The 16,824-nt window shown below is 43.3% G+C and overlaps 1 protein-coding gene across 4 annotated transcripts in view; it reads left to right on the top strand.

Annotated features, from left to right (window-relative positions):
- The window catches only part of dip2bb (disco-interacting protein 2 homolog Bb), a 53,496-nt gene that overhangs the window by 11,291 nt on the left and 25,381 nt on the right, over positions 1 to 16,824 (top strand). For all 4 annotated transcript variants that reach the window (XM_018725622.2, XM_018725620.2, XM_018725621.2 and 1 more), the window contains exon 2: positions 14,252 to 14,323. In XM_018725622.2, the coding sequence (XP_018581138.2) occupies positions 14,252 to 14,323 (72 nt within the window). The remainder of the gene's footprint in view (positions 1 to 14,251; positions 14,324 to 16,824) is intronic.

Here is a 16,824-nt window from a genome sequence, read left to right as displayed (position 1 = left end):
AAATTCATACAAATGTAGAGTTTCAGAAATACTTGCACTCTCATAAATGTATAAGCAGCTAAAGATTACAATTGTGGATATAACAAAATGTATTTTGACATTAAAATACCTCTACATAGTACTTATGGTTACATTGTGGTTTTCATAATAAAGTTAACTGCTTTGTTGTCTCTCATTTCTTCTTTTTCAATTTTAATAGTTGAGTTCAAATTAAGGATGTGTATTTTATCTAATTCTCTTAATTCCGTGCATAAATAACATACAGGTGCTTGTCAGCTTACGATGAGGTTCCGTTCCTTCAGTACGACCTTGTTGTCAGTACGCTTCATGGCAAGTTGCAAATCCTCTTATACTATATTATATAAACTGTAAGGATATATAAACAATATGCATGAATACTATGATGTATAAAAGGCCTTTATTATACCTTTTCACCAGTTTCACATGTTGAACTTCTTCATGTTGAAATACTAATGGCAGAAGATAATAATAATGTAAATACACTAAACTATTATATTTCATCCTGCACTATTTTCACCTTCTAGATCCATTTGGCAGCTGGTAGCCTATTGGTTAGAGCTGCTGCCTTGGGTTCCAATGGTTGCAGGTTTGAATTTCACTTCTGGCTGTAGTACCCTTGAGCAAGCTACTTACCCTCAGTTGCTCCAGTAAAATTACCTGGCTATATAAGTGGGTCAATAATTGTAAACAGGTTAACATTGTCAGTCACTTTGGAGAAAAGTGTCACCGTATATGCATTGTGTTCCGCCTTTCCAGCACCACCAGAACACTCACTTTTGGCCTACTAGTTATTTTAAATAAAAAAGTGAGTTGAAGATCCTCTCAAATGAAACATTTTGCAAACAAGATGCAGTTGTTGTTAAACACCCAAAACACTGAGCGCCAAACAATAACAAGTACAGGTGCCTTGCAGCCGCACAGACAGCCAGTGTTGTCGTACCACAGATCTGGCGGTCTTTGTCAGATGTTACTGCCAGACTTCGGGACTCAAATCACGCGTAATGGACAGCTGTCGTAAGTCAAGGACTACATGTAGTACATTTTGTTGTGTTGGTGGAGGTTCTTCCCAAAAAACACTTCACTGACCGGGAAAACTAAAGCAGATGCTGTGTCTCGTCATAGAGATTTTATTACCAGTTTAATATTTAAACAAATTGAAACATGACTGTTTCTGGTATCTGTTCTGGTGCTATTGGTCACTAGGTGTTTTTGTAAATTGACCAGAACAGAGAGTCCTGGTACAGGCCTTTCACTTTGTTGCTGGTTCTGTCTTTGCGTGGTCAAACAGGACAAACAGTCTCAACCTTGTGTGCGTTCTTGTCAAGCTGGTTGAACACGATGATGAAATACCTGCCTTTACCACATATACAAACAGTTCAGGTTTTGTCACCAAACCCTTAAGGCATCAAGAATTGAATTTACATTTCTCTACATATTAGATTTGGTTTCATTAAGTGAATACCCATTGAAATGTTTTGGAGAGTTAAACGTTTTGGCTGTCATGAAATGACTTCTACTTCTTGCTTTGTCAGCATTTTGGTTTTGTAAACATTCCTCATTCCTTCGTTTGGTAACTGTATTGTGGCTTCTATTCTTCTGCGTATCTTATTATCAGTGATCTTATCGCTGTGTCCCCTTCTCGTTTTCACTCCTTTGTATTGCAGAATATCATTTGTTTACCTTTCCTTGGCAAAGCCTGTAGTAAAAACAGGTAGTAAGGTAGTAACGCCCTGGAGGAGGTAGCCCTGGATCTGTTGAATTTAAAGGACCGGATGGATACTTATTTGCCTTCGTTTTTGTCTTCTTTACATGAACATTCAAACCATGAGGTTATACTTGAAGCGAATTGAATTCTTCTACGTATGTATGGTACCAGCAAAGTTGTACCTGATTTTTTTTTTTCTTTAACAGGCTCACGTAGTACATCTAGCAAGAGAACGCTTATTTGATGCTGCACCCGTGGGTGTCCCATTAATGACACCAAAAGTCTGGCAAGGTGTCACTCTTCTTTTGACGGTGGTAGTTAACAAGCTGGTAAAGTGAGTGACTGGTTGTCTCGGCCTGTCACATTTGGCACAGAGTAAGTCGGTGCCGTGCCAACCACCCACCTGCCCCGGCACACCCCCGGCGCTATTTTTTTGTGTGATGTCATGTGTTGGCTTCATCGCCGAGCTCAATCCTTGCTTTGTTCTGGAAGAACAATGGCTGGGAAGGTCTTGTCACACTGCAGCAGTGGGATTGGTCTGTGTGTTTGTAGTGAGCGGCGAGTGTGCTGTACCAAGGGCTCTACTCTGTTTGAACTCTGAAAAATGATTGACTTTCCAGTTAACCTTAATCGTGAAATGAAGCTTTATCTCGACAAAATAAAACCTCCCCACACCATCTTTGAGCTATGTTGTATACCTCTCAAAGCTGTAAATCGCACTGGAGCTCTCTCTGTGCTGTTAGTCCTCCCCCACCTTATAAAGGAAGAAATGCTGCTGTCTCACAGCGCCTGGGTGGTGCTAGAGGGCGTGGGTTCGATCCCCGCTCCGTCTGTGTGGAGTTTGCATGTTCTCCCTGTGTTTGCGTGGGTTTCCTCCAAGTGCTCTGGTTTCCTCCCACAGTCCAAAGACATGCTGTTCAGGTCCCCCCCCCCCAGTGCGTGAATGATGGTGAGAGTGTGTTTCACTGATCTATGGATCAGTGTAAGTAGTGTATCTAGCAGTGTAAGTCACCACGGTGAATAAGGTGTATGGGCTGATACCGCTACATAGAGTTCCTCGAAAGTCACTTTAGATAAAAGGGTCTGCTAAATAAATAAATGTATAACAAGGCAGTTTCCCTTCATTATTTATTCTGAAATAGTGTAAGGCTGTCTACCTGCGCCTCTTCAGCTGTTTCATTGCTATTACTGACCGTAAACTTAACAGTGTCAGTTTCCTCCAGGTGTTCTGGTTTCCTTCCACCGTCCAAAGACGTGTAAAGGTGGATTGGTAACACTAAAACCTGTAGAGTGTGTGCGTGTGTTGCGTTGCTCTGCTGCAGACCCTAAAAGATAAACACCAAAAACCGTGTCTAACCTTGACACCACATAAGTCTTGTGCAATGTTACAATAACTTTGTGCTTACACAAATTTTAAACGTCATGCTAAATGTTTATAAAAATATAATTATAAAACAGGAACTGTAAATACAGCAATATATACAGAATGTATGTAAACCCCCCCCCCCCCCCCCCCCCCCCCCGACTCTAAATGCCTTGTGGTGTGTGTATGTGTTTGTTATATTGCTCTGCTGTATAGATGGGTAAATGACTGTAGGGGATTCACTGTATCAAGTATTGTAAATCACCTTGCATAAAGATATCAGCTAAATACTAGTTATTAATCATTGTAAGCAGCTTTGGAGAAAAGCATCTCCTTAGTGAATGAATGTAAATGAAAATGTCTCCCTCTCCTCGGCTGTCTGGAGGTGGGCAAAATCCACATTCGGTTCTCATAAACGCAAAGAAGTGCATCATGAATAAGGAGTATTAAATGAAGTTGTAAAGTCGAATTCTCTCGACTGGCACGTTTCTCGAGGATTGACTGTTTCAAGCAGTTGCAATTGGTGGTAAACTAAGGTAAACAAAGGTGTCAGTGGTTGTGAGCTGGGAGAGAGAACAAAACTGTGTACTTGAAATTCCCTTTGATTACAAAGATGGACAAAGCAACATGAATTAACCGGCCTCAGTATTATCAGTCTGTTCTTGATTTATTACACTTTGTTAGTGTGTTTTTTTTTTTTTTTTTCCCTTATTTCACTAAAAGTCTGTAACCCCCTCGTAAGCCATTTGTCCTTAGCATAAACTCGTATGTTTTTTGCAGACTTTCGAAATAGTTTGTCCCAATATACCAAAGATAAACACACACACATTTTCTGAACCGCTTGTCCCATGCAGGGAGCCAGAGCCTAACCTGGCAACACAGGGCGTAAGGCTGGAGGGGGAGGGGACACACCCAGGACAGGACGCCAGTCTGTCGCAAGGCACCTCAAGCGGGACTCAAACCCCAAACCTACCGGAGAGCAGGACCCGGTCCAACCCAACACGCCACCGCCCCCCCCCAAAGATAAACTTGACCCAAAAATTGTGGTTTAAGCTGAACTTTTAAACGGTGAGCAACTGTGTCCCTAATTCGAAGTGTACTGTTGTCGTTGTTTTGGGAAGCGGATTCTTAAACGGCAACGATGGGTGGAGGGGGCTGAGGAGACTGGTCCAGTCCCAAGTTCCCAGCAGCATGCAGTGGCTTTGCGGTCTGGTATGACCTGTAGCGGAGCCCCTTTCCAACTGCTGCCCAATCCCACTGTCCTTTGTAGCAATCCGAGGAGGGCCAGCGATGGTCCCAGCATCCCGAGCCGGGGGTCAGTGGGAGGATCCCATCGCAGAGCGCACCACATCTCTGGACAAAGGAGGGCTGTTCTGACAGCATGGCAGGAAGCTGGGTCAGAGAACAGCTGAGAGAGCAGCAGAGAGTGTGACATCATCGGCACATGGGCCGAGAGGAAGGAGGTGTCAGGTGCCGACGCTGTGAGGGGTTGGGGTGGGAGCAGCAGCGTAAGAGAGGTTAATAGAGGAAGCGAAGAGTGTTTTGTAGTGTACAAGTGGGAGTTTCTGTGAGTTGCTTTCTGCATCACTCTCATAGCAGGGCAGTTCTTTCAAGGGAGTGAGAAGCTAATTGAATTTGTTTGATAACAGTGCTGCTGTCAAACTTGCCCAAGTGACAGAGATGTCACCATGTTTCCCCATTAGCACATGTTTGAACAGGGTCATGGATTACAGTTGTTCCTCTGATCATGCCAATAGCCGTGTGCCTTTGTCCCGTGGCGAGCTGGTGATCCTTCAGTCGCGGTTTCCCCTCCGCATCATGTGGTTTCGTGTGGGAATAGTGAGGTCATGAGGAGGAAGCCCGGGTTCCTGCCGCATAGTGACTTGTATTTTTTTAAGTCCTCGTGGAGTCGCTCACGCCATAGAGATCTCCCCTCCGTCCATCTGGGTGCTGATTGTGATCTTCCCTCAGTGTAGAGATGCATCTGCGTAGCGGCAAGGTGTCATGGTGTGTACTGAGGTTCGCTTAGGTTTCCGTGACTGGATCGCCGAGCCAGTGCACAACGATCCTTTCCCACAGTCCGAGGCAAGCCTCTTGCCCCTCTGGGACGTGGACGGAGGCCGTTGCCAAGCCAGTTTTTCTGATGGGACCATAAGTTATTGCTCTTTCAGTACTATTTTTGTCCTCATCCGAAATGTGCGTCTGTTACCCAAGTCTATCCCTTCAGTTTTTCAGTGTTTTGCAGATGAAGCTGCTCTCGTGTGACACGCTCTGTCGCTGCGAATGGTGCTCCTTGTAGTTACCATGAGAGCATGTGTCTGATCGTGCTGGCTGAGGGGCTGTGCCAGCGCAAAGATGAAGATATCCTGGCACACTGTGCATTAGGGCTGTGAGTCAGAAAAGCAGCATGTCGGCACAAGCCCTCATGGCCGCCATGATTACCGGATCTTTTCTTGGAGCCCAACTCAAAACTGCATTTAACCAGTTTTGGTTTTTTCTTTTGCTTTCTTTCAGTGAGTTGAGTCTCTAGACCTATCTTTCTCACCTAAAGATCCTGCGATACTTCGTCTCGGTCTGGTACTTTTGCATGCAGTGCTTGGCTGAATGTTTGGCTGTATGAGTGAGTTTAAAGCTCTTAAAGTATAAAGCTGGTGTTTATGCTGTGAATCCCAGCTTTCTTTGCTTAGGCATCTTCTACTGCGAAGCAAGTGAGTGAGAGCCCCATGAATGCCGCTCCTCACCTGGGTGAAACACCTCATCTACAGGTGCTCTGTTGGCAGGGAGTACAGCAGGTGGGCATTGCAGTGCACTGGGGAGCGCTGCTCCATGACTGCTCACGGTGACATCATTACTGAGCCTTGTGGCAGGAGCTACAGCTGTTGCTCAGCAGTGGAGCGTTGTGTAGGGACAAAGGCACCGCTTGTTGCGGCGGCAGATGCTTGAAGGCAGCTACGTGGGGATGGCTGAAAGACAATCAGTAACTTGTTGCTTCGCTCCGTTTTCATGTCTTAAGTGTTATTGGAAGTACCTCCATTAGACTGCTTTGCATAGCACCTCTCTCCTCTCTTCGGGATCCGGTGGAGGTGCTTGATTTTTGATGCAGACAAAGCATGGGGGTGGGGGTGGCTTTGGAGTCTAGCTTTCATTTAAATGTGTGTACTCTTGCCGATGGGAGGGAGCTGTTTTGATCGCTCTTCCGTGTCTGGAGGCTCCTCCTTTGGGCCGGAGGGGGAGGTGGAGTATGCCAGCAGGAGGGGTAAGAACCTGCTCCCTACCCTCGGGGTCAGGGCCTCACACTCGCCTGTTTCTCTAGTCCGGCGGGTGAGCTCCGGTCATATCTGGTTCGGTCCCATGAGCTTATTTGCTCAGTCGTGTGTGTTTATGTGACACAGCATATGGTATGTGTTTGTATGTGGAAATTTGTTCCTGCGGGAGCTTGGAGGGCTGGTGTGTCAGACAGGATATCAGCACCATGTCCCTCACTAATGTGTTCGTATGCAGAATAGAGCGCTTGTACGATCATTTATAGCCATGTTTACATTTTTTGCTTGTGTATATTATATATGTGCCTGTAGTGTATATCATGAAAGACCATGTATTGCAAAGCATACAGGGGAAGTGCTTCTTTTCCATGATAATTGAAATATGGATTATTACATTTATACATTTAGTGGACGCTTTTCTCCAAAGCAGCTTCCAGTGAACACTATGTAGGCTGCACTTTTTTACTCTAGGTGAACTACAATGGTAGATATAGTGCTTACAGTGAGCCAGTCATCTAGACACCAGTGAAACACACACTCCCTCACACACAAACACACACACTATGGACAAAGTAATCACCGGTGGACTTAAACACATATCTTCGGACTGTGGGAGGAAACCGGAGTGCCCGGAGGAAACCCTCGCGAACACAAGGAGAGCACGAACACTCCGTACAGACTGAGCAGGGATCGAACCCACATCTTCTCCCATCACCCAGGTGCTGTGAGACGACAGTGCTGTTCACTGTGCCGCCGTGCGCCCAGCGCAAATTACGTTTCAAGTGCAGCATACAGACTTTAGATGTACCCTGAAGGCAATGATTAGTTGAGTAAGTGGGTGTGTGGAGCAGGTGCCAGAATTGGCAAAGGTTATGGTTAAGTATTTATTTGTTTTAGGAAAAGAAGTCACTGTTGTCATTATATTACATGAATTGGCAATGTTGCGCACATATCGGAGCAGTTCTTGAATCAAATAAAAATGATCGAGCTATAAAAGTGGATAATTCATTGTAACCAGCTTAGCATTGTCAGTTGCTTTAGACCAAAAGGTCGTGTGAATAAAAATGCTAAATGCAAATGGAAGCATTACTCAGACCTGATAACAGACTAGATGCTCACCCTCTGTGCTTTATGTTCAGTTTAATTTCAGGTGCTCAAATCCTGACCAAAAGCAGGTTTTAGTAGTAATTTAGAGCAGCACATTCATGAATGCATTTATTAGTGTGCCAAAATGTGTCCATAAAAATGTAAAAACTGCATTTGAAATGATTCTGTGGTTGTACCTACTGCCTTTATTATTCTTAATACATCAGATATTTCTCATAACATGGGAACAGGCTGAAGTTGTCACACAAGATCATCATGTAAACAGAGGTCATTGCCTGTTTTTCCCCACTGTTCAGTCATTTGCAAGGAGACAAAGTAGTTGTAAGTGCTGTATCTGAGGAATAATTTTAAATGATTATTCTGATTGGTTTAGAGATTTTTCATTATGATGTTTAAATGCTACTTGCTACTGGTACTACTGGACCTATAATGGACTGGCATCCCCAGGTTGTGTCATGTTTGACACCCTGTGCTTCTGAGATAGGCTCCAGACAATCCCAACCTTTCACTGGAGAAGTGGGTTTTCTTGAGGGATGGTTCAATGTTTCAGTACTGCTTGGAGTTGTGTCTCATCCATGAGAAAGCTGGTTTTGCATGAGGGAGGAGTCGATATTTGAGAGGAATTAGGTGTCTGTTGTCCTTGAATACAGGGAAATGAACTTGTCCTGGAAGCACTTCAGAGCCTCTCAGCTGAGTGGCAACAGCTGTCAATTTTTCACTGAGCTGATGGATATATTGATGCGCTTTAGTTTACTGTCAAAATTTATTTCCCCGATGTTTACAGAGAGTAACAGAGTGGAAGTGTTTCACTGTAATATATCTGAAAGCAGCCAATTTTTCTTGTAAATATGAATTCAGTCCAAACACCCCTCAAGGTTTTCATTATAATTAATTTCATGCTTAGCTGATGCTTTTATCCAAAGTAATGTACAGAATTTCACTCTTTGAGATAGCTGTATATTTTACTGGAGAAATCCAAGATAAGTACCTTGTTCAAGGGAATTACAGCAATAGCAACTGACCTGGACACCTTCAGGTTTCTAATCCATCTTAACTGTTATACTGCCTGCTGCCTCTTTTTGCTCATCCAAAAATTAGATCTGGATTGTATCCCATATCGGAGTGCTTTACGTTGCTGTTTAATTTTTAGAGAGGTGTACTGCACATTAGTTAAGTCTTTCAACTGGGAAAAGTACTTAAGTAAAAGCAAGTAAGAGAGTGGCATCTTGGTGGAGCCCTTCCTGCGAACTCTAAGAACCCTGGTGGAGAATGGGCACCCGCTCGCAGGAGCTCTCTTCACGGACTGAAAAGAAAGGATTGCCATGCTGTCTCCCCGTGCCCTTGTCTCCTTCCGCTTCTGCCATACTTGTACGAATCATACGCAGTACCGAATACGTGTGCTGACTGGGTTTGCTCTCAGTAGTACCGCTCATCTCAGTATTCTCTAACTTTGTGGGTATGTTTCACAGTAATGGAGTTATGTGCTGGAACAAGGTATTTTAATACTTTATTGCACACTTTGCTGTTTATTTGTGCCATAACAGTTCTAACTTCGTAAACAGGAACTCATTTACAGGTGGTAAGAATCCTTCTTGTGCTTTTAATGTTGACGCTTCATGTTATAAGCAGAACTCTTTAGAAATTCGAGTGTTGAACAACATTGCGTTATGGGTGCATGCTATGTTGTGTTAAATCACATTGCCTTAGTCCTAGAATGTGTTTCGCTGTGAAATGCAATAGTTAAGGTCGCCGGGCTGAAAGAGGAGAGGGTCTCCCATATGTATGAAGTGTAACTGGGAACTTGGATCAGTGTATCCTTCCTCTTCTTTGGCTTCACGCTCTACATATGATCAGCCTAATCCTGGCACAGTAATTACTGCTGTGCTGGGTGGGGGTGTTTTAATCCTGGGGGCTGGTTGGTTTGTCAGTGAGATTAGTGCACAGTGCCCCTCTGCAGAGGAATTGTGCATTATAAAATCCTGCTTGTTTCCTTTGGTTAATTAAGGCTCCTGCCCAGTGAGTCGCACGAGGCACAGTGAGTGCTCTGCTGCTGAGTCCCTTCCATGGCTGCAGCAGATTTCAGTTTGTTTGTGGACACGCGTTCCTCCCGCTGGTGCCACTCTGCCGTTGCCATGTCTTTGTTCTGTCCACAGCCGGCATCCTGCTTCCCCTGGTTCCTCTGTCAAGGGCTGAGCATGTGTCCTCCAACCAACATGGACTCTTAGATTGTTAGGGAGCCAAAACATACCTTGTCATTATTTGTTTACCCAGACTTTTAGTTCGTAATAATTTTAACCAATTTATTGGGCAGGCCTTTGAACAGAGGACTGGCCTTTCTTCTTCATTCATGGTTTACGTAGTGGTGAACCATGAATGAAGAAGAAAGGCCAGTCCTTTGTTCAAGCTCTAAATAAAGTGAGTGGCGTTACTGTGAAAAGCATAAAGGAAAAGCTAGACGGGACATTGACCAACACGAAGTGTGACATTTCAGTTCTTATCATCATATGTTACAGCTGTTTGACAACAGATGCTGAAAGGTCATCTGGTATTTAAGCCTTGTCCACCGTTGAAACCGATGACTGATATGTTATGGTCATCCTTTCCCTTTCCGAATTTACCTGGTAGCCGTGGAGAGCAGTGAAGCGGCTTCTGCTCACATCGTAAACCACATTTATCATTTGCCCAGTGGACAGCCACCCCCTGGTGTGCCATTGCCCTGTTACCATGGGAATGTGAATGCAGATGGATTATGGGCTGGTTTCAACTGCATAAAGAAGTTCCGTGGAGTTTTTGGAAAACATAGAATCTCTTGTTGTCACTTTTATTTCGTAAACACCTTTGCTGGCTACTATTCACAGAATTTCACTGACCTAGATGGATCTCTTGGCTTAATTCTTTGCCACGCCCTCTACAAAAAGGGCCATTTGGACACTAGACTAGACGGAGAACCTCTGTGGTCCTCAGTTCTTCATTACTGTATTTAAGTCCAGCCACCCTGGTCATCTGATGATAGGCACTTGTATAGCAACTTACTGCTATACTTATGCTCTACAAGTGTTAATCTTTGTATGTCATAATTTACTGCATTGTCCAGAATTTAAAGTACTTTCCATAATGCTAACCTGAGGGTTTGAACAGGGTCCCTGCTGTAGCTGCCATAAACTGTGATTCCGTGTGTTTTCTCACTAAGTACCGCTGGCAGTGTTCTTTATTGTAGGAGGACTCTCTCTGTCTCCTGCATTCAGTGGTGCGCAGGCATGCTGGGAAATCAGGTCACTGGAATATAGGAAGTGTTACCAGTGTTCCCTGCTGTGAGCATGGGTGTGTGGGTTGTTTTCTATCCTTCAAGGAGCTGTTGATTCATACTGACATCTCCATTTCTCTCAAGTCAAGCTTGGGAGATGTTCTTTCCGGTCAGGATTTACATCCGCTCTTGTTGAGGCTGTCTTGAGCGCATCCCTTTGCGCCATAGAATTTCAATGAGTTCAGTGTTCAGACGCGTTCTGACTTCTCCAAGGGAACACGAGACTCATTTCCAAATGAAATCAATGACCTGCATGAGTTATACGGTGATATCGCTGCAGTGGAGTACTGATGGTATCAGATCAGTAATTTCTTCGCGTTGCCATCGAGGTGTTCCTGCAGTGAAAGGTCACCTGTGTGAAGGAAACACTAGAGAAAATAGTCAGCGCAGATGACCCCCCCCCAGCAATCCGCTGAACCAGCAGGAGAAACCTCTCTGGCCAAATTGGAACGGTATTTGTTCAGTTTCCCTCTCAGTTCAACTAAATGTAATGAATTATTTTCATTTTTTTGACAAAGTATTTAACATTTATGCAACCTTTTCACTGAACAAACCATTTAATATGAGTGAACAAGATACCGGTTTCCACCTTTTGTTATATTTTCAGGTAAATTCTAGAGGAGCAGTCAGCATTGGGTGTGTGTGCACACAGTTGCTGCAGTGAAATACAGACCAAGATCTTGTGTCAGATCCTGACGTCCCGAGGTCAGCTGCTGCACGTCTGTTTTGGGAAAGCAACAAAGTCTGATCCCCTTTCCACACACACACACACACACACACACACACACACACACACACACACAAGTGGGGTTGCAGTGAACCGGAGCCTAACCTGATAACTCAGGGTGCAAGGGCGGAGGGGGAGGGGACACCTAGTGTCTGTGCCTGCACCCCAAGTGGGACTCGAACCTCAGACCCACCAGAGAGTGCAGGCACAGGCCAAACCTGCTGTGCCACCGCCACAGCCACCACGACCCCCACCCCTTACACAGCTTCCTCAAAATCTCTTTCTGGGCCACGTGGCCACATTTTTGAGAGCTTTTCCTTGGAACCTCAGAAGCTGTAGATGAACGAGGGAGAGAATAACTTATAGATGAGCTTCATCTAATTTTTCTCTCACCAAGAATTGACAGTGGTGTGTTAAACAGCTCTTCGCTGTTAGCAATGCAACACGATACACTGTATTACCAAACATTCCTGTTTCCTCTGGGTCCCCACTGGCTGTTTCTGATAGCAGAAACCAAGCACTCGCACCCCAACTCTGAAAGTTTAACCAGTCAAGAGATGTGACATTGCCTGGAAAAATAGGGTAAAATACTTTTCTAGAGACATTATGGAGCTAAATTAAATCTGGGAATGGTAAGTCTGCTCATGCATGAATGCAGATGAAAGTTAGAAAGACGATTCCAAGCAATGAAAGCCAGGGAATGTTTAAAATTTCAACACCCTTTGACTATAAAGTTTACTTTTCAAAGATCAGTTCACTGATTTTGTAACCATAGCACAAATACGCAAGGGGAGCACATACAAGACTCTTTGTATATTACTGATAGAAATATCATCTCGGTATTGGGTTATAAAGTGTTATTAGTCTCCATTCACCCCTCTCAGTTTTACACTATAGAGAGTTACTGTACATGCTTTGCATACACTCCAAATTATGTAATATTTAAAAAAAAAAAAAAAAATACACTGAAGTCTACATCCTTTATTGCTTTGTCTTCCTTTCTTCTATGTTGCTGAACTGCTCCGACAGTCATAAGTGCTCAAGTGTTTGCTTTCTTGATCAGTACATGGTTATTCAGTTGGACAGTGCTCTTTTCCTTCTCGCTCGGCCACTCATGGCATCATATGTGTACCACTTGTTCATGATTCATGGCTGTAAAACGCGGCCGTTGTGACTTTTACTGAGGAACAGGAAATTGACTGTGGTCCGTCTGTCTGTGGCTCCTTGTCTGTCCTCCCAGCGGATCCACCCAGCACTCTGCTGGTGTCCAGCTGCCCAGAGCCAATCCCAGTGGAGAGCTGGGCTGGACAAAGCTTTCTCAGTCCTATGGAGTGTGTGCCAGGTTCTGCCTGCTGTTCTTGCACAGACTCTTCGGTGTATCTCTGTGTGATACAACTTCTTAACACCCACCTCCAATGTAGTGCTTCTCATTCAGCTCTCTCAGAGAATGTAGGGAGACTCTTCTCATTGCTGGTCACCTTCTCACCCAATCACTGTGGCCAGGTGTGAATGCATTTATTCACTTAGCTGACACTTTGCTCCAAAACAACTTACAATGTTAAGTTCACAATTATTTACCCATTTATACAACTGAGTAATGTTACTGGAGTAATTTTAGGGTAAGTACCTTGTTCAAGGGTACTACAGCTGGAGGGGGATTGAACCTGTGACCTTTGGGCCTAAAGGCAGCAGCTCTAACCATGACACTACCAACTGTCCTACGATGGTCTACCCCTCTAACTTCCTACTCAACACTGAGTATGGGGAGAGTTGAGAACGAGAAGTTTTTTTCCCGTGCGACAAAGAGTGAGCCTGCACAATCTGCCTTGCCCTGCAGCTCCTCTCTTTGTCCCTCCTTTCAAACACAGCTTCACTCACATCCTCACCTGCTCCTGGTCTGTCAAGGCACATGAATGCCAGGTGATCCCGTACGTGTTCATTCTGCGTCTTTCAGTCTTCCTTATTTTCTGATGGTCTTCTCACTATCTCTGGGCATCAGGCAGCATTGTGGTTAGCGGTACTGCCCTTGGACCTGAAGGTTGTAGGTTCAAATCTCACCTACTGCTGTTAGGTTCCTTGAATGAGGTGTTTACCCTGAATTGCCCCAGTAAACATTATCCAGTTGTATAAAGGGGTAAGTCAGTGTACTTAATGTTGTAAGTTGCTCTGGAGAAAAGTGTTTGTTAAATACATAGTTCTTACTTGCCCTTGTTCCCTCTGTAGTCTGTTTCATTTCCTTTTCCTATTTTAATTATAAATCCATTTAGATGAGTCAGAACAAGTGCATTATACATCCAGGTCAAAATGCAAAATAAAGGTGTTGGGCATAGATAATAAATACCAGAATATCCTTTTGTTAATGCTTTTTCTATTTGGGATGGAAGACTAATGTAAATATAATTTTCTTTGTTGTTGCACTTGAGACTTCAGTCGCTCTCGTCTGTGTTAGATTGTGAGGTCTGTTGCCGGGAAGGAACAGCGCATGTCCATGTGTATTGAAAGGAATGGAAGCAGTGCTGTATAGAGTGGTACGTCCGTCTGAAAGATCAGAGTGCAAATGTACAAAATGAACAGCTGAGTTCTGATTGAGTTCTCCATGTCCTTCCAGAATATGAACAGTGATCTGCTTGGCAGAAAGCATTCATGATGTTCTTAGACTCCCTGGAAGCTGAAAAAATGGCAATACCGAGTATTGGTCCATTGCTGTGCTCCTGTTATGGTCCACCTTCACTGACCACTCGGTCCTGTTCTCTTTTGCCAGGTGACATCACCCAGAAAGGATACGAGAAGAAAAGGGTCAAGCTGTTGGCTCCCTTCCTCTCACAGACACCAAGTAAGATGGCTCTCTTCTTTTCAGCCCTTTTTCCCTTTCTCCTGCAAACCTGAATTTCCTCGCCCTGTACTTAGCTGTCCTGAGACAGAGCCTGTGGGTTTCAGGACGTCACACTCTCAACATGCGTTATGTGAATAACCAAATGTAGGACCTTTCCTGCCCTGATGCACCTTTATAAAATTTTACCTGGCTCCCCGTGAAATATATTTGATCCCATGTGTCCAGTGTAAAGATATGAAAGAGCAGTCACGCATATCGGGTGCGAATTGCTTTTTGTGGTTTGTGTGGAGAAATAGTCGTGCTGTGCCCCTGTGGTGTTGAGGAAAATGAATGTGACAGAATGGCGGCAACGTCTTGCAGCACAGAGAAGCTCAAACCCCTGGCTGTGTTTGTGGTTCAGCACTTTGTTCCCCAAGTCCACTTCAGCTCTATGCAGTAGTTGCCAGAATTGCAACGTTTTGAGCTCATCTGACTTCCTCAGGGAAAGTTAGGCTCTTACGGCCTTGTCCAGTAGCTCTTCTCTGATCACCATTATATTGTTCTGGAGGGTCTTACATAAGTTATCTCTGTTTAAATTAAGAGCGCTTGCTTTGTGCCTCTTCACGAGTCTGGAAAATGTTCCAGGAAGAACAAATATGATGAAAAGCAGTTGTTGCCTATGAGCATTGTCATTTTTAGTTTGACATGAACAGCCTTTTGGGCAGTCATTGATAGGGGTGATTGGATTCTGCCTATTGATTTGCTGCACCCTAGTGGTTGACATACCCATCAGTTCTATTCTGTACCTAATGCTCATCCCCCATTTATCGGTCTCCCTATGTCTGGTTTTTCACGGATCCGGTATGAAATTATTAATACCATTTATCGTTCATCGGTCCAGATTGTCATTATATAGTCTACTGCATCTAGTCCTCACCTCTTATGTTTAGTCCACGACAATAAACCAAGACCACATGTGACAACTGAGCCAAAGAGCTGTGCGAGAGGACTGTGGGAGGCAGGACATTGTGGGAGTCACGCACCCCCACACTCAGCCTTCATTCATGCACACTATTAATGTAAGTTAGTTAGGTAAATGTACAGTATGTTTTTTTTTTTTTTTTTTATTTTAGTAGTTTAATTTTTTTATGTTATACACACCAGCCCTCATGAATAAAATTTCTGCAGATAACTTGCCGGTACCAGACGGTTTTCGCCAAAGCAGTGTAAAACACAGAACCAGTACAAACGTGCATTGCACCAACAGACAAGACAGATCTAAATATAGACACAATTCTCAAAATACAGTCAATTTGATGGAGTTGGAACAAATCTGAATTTTTCCCCTAAAAATAATAGAGCAAGTAATGTATGAATCTGTTTTTTTTTCCAATATGATTTTCAGGAACACATTAAAACTGGCTGATGGGGGATAAGTGTATATGTTTCCACTATACAGACTGCTTAGTCTTCAAGTGGTCCACTTCCAAATTTTCAGTGATAGTCATTTTCCAGTTTATTTTCAATTACATTTTTCACACATATCATACTGACAAATGTGTCCTGTGTTTACACAGCCAGCTGTTTGGAAAATTTTCCTAATGAGAAGTATGGAATTGGACTAATGCAACTTGTTTTCATTGTTTATAGTTCATATCTGATGTTTATAAGTGTTGGTGATCAACAACAATATGGGAAACACTGCATGAGCACTATTAGAAATAACACTCTCAAAAAAGATGCTGTAAACATTGTGGAAGTGACTTCAGTTAAGGGGCTTCAACACTTATATGCTGTTTGGGTGCACTTTACCGCCATCTGTATTCTCAGAAGTTAGAACGGTCACATTTGCTGGAATACAAGCAGATATTTTTGAAAATAGATAAGAAAATGCAGTTATTGAAAATACACTGCCTCCTTGTGTTAGACATCTGAGTTAAATGTTCTAAGATACAAATTGCCTCCATTCAACTCCTTTCTCCATCTACAGCGTCTACAGCTCTTGTTTGCCGTTTTTGACTGTCTGATAAGGAGGTGGAAATGTGTCATTACTTTCATTATTAGTAATTTTCAGTTAGGTTTAATTTTAATGGTAGTTGAAGTTATAAAATGTGCTGTAAGTCCTACTGAGATTTTTTATTATTATTTTTTTTTTTATTTAAATCTTTTGCTTTATCTGTTTTTTTTTTTTTTTTTTTTTTTTTTTTTCTCCTCCCCTTCACAGAAACGGCAAATTAATTGAGGGGCACCTGTATTATTCACCTTTTATTGATTTATGAGTTAGTGAGTTTGGATTTACAGACAAATTGAATTACTGTACTTTCTTGTCCCAGATGTGCTTATAACTTGAAGATCCACTGTATGCAGCTTTTTGAGGAAACATTTAGTATCTTACAATTCGTATCCTGGTTATTTGTACCCCAAAGAGCCTCTGTACAGTGATAACTTTAGAATAAAAGAAGATTAGAGTAAAATGCAGTGTGATATTATGATATATGCAGTGCTTTCAATATTTCCTGATC

The sequence above is a fragment of the Scleropages formosus genome, chromosome 22 (assembly GCF_900964775.1).
Source record: "Scleropages formosus chromosome 22, fSclFor1.1, whole genome shotgun sequence".
In the NCBI taxonomy this organism is placed as follows: domain Eukaryota; kingdom Metazoa; phylum Chordata; class Actinopteri; order Osteoglossiformes; family Osteoglossidae; genus Scleropages; species Scleropages formosus.
Note: the sequence above shows the minus strand (reverse complement) of the source record. Positions and strands in the feature narration are given on the sequence as shown.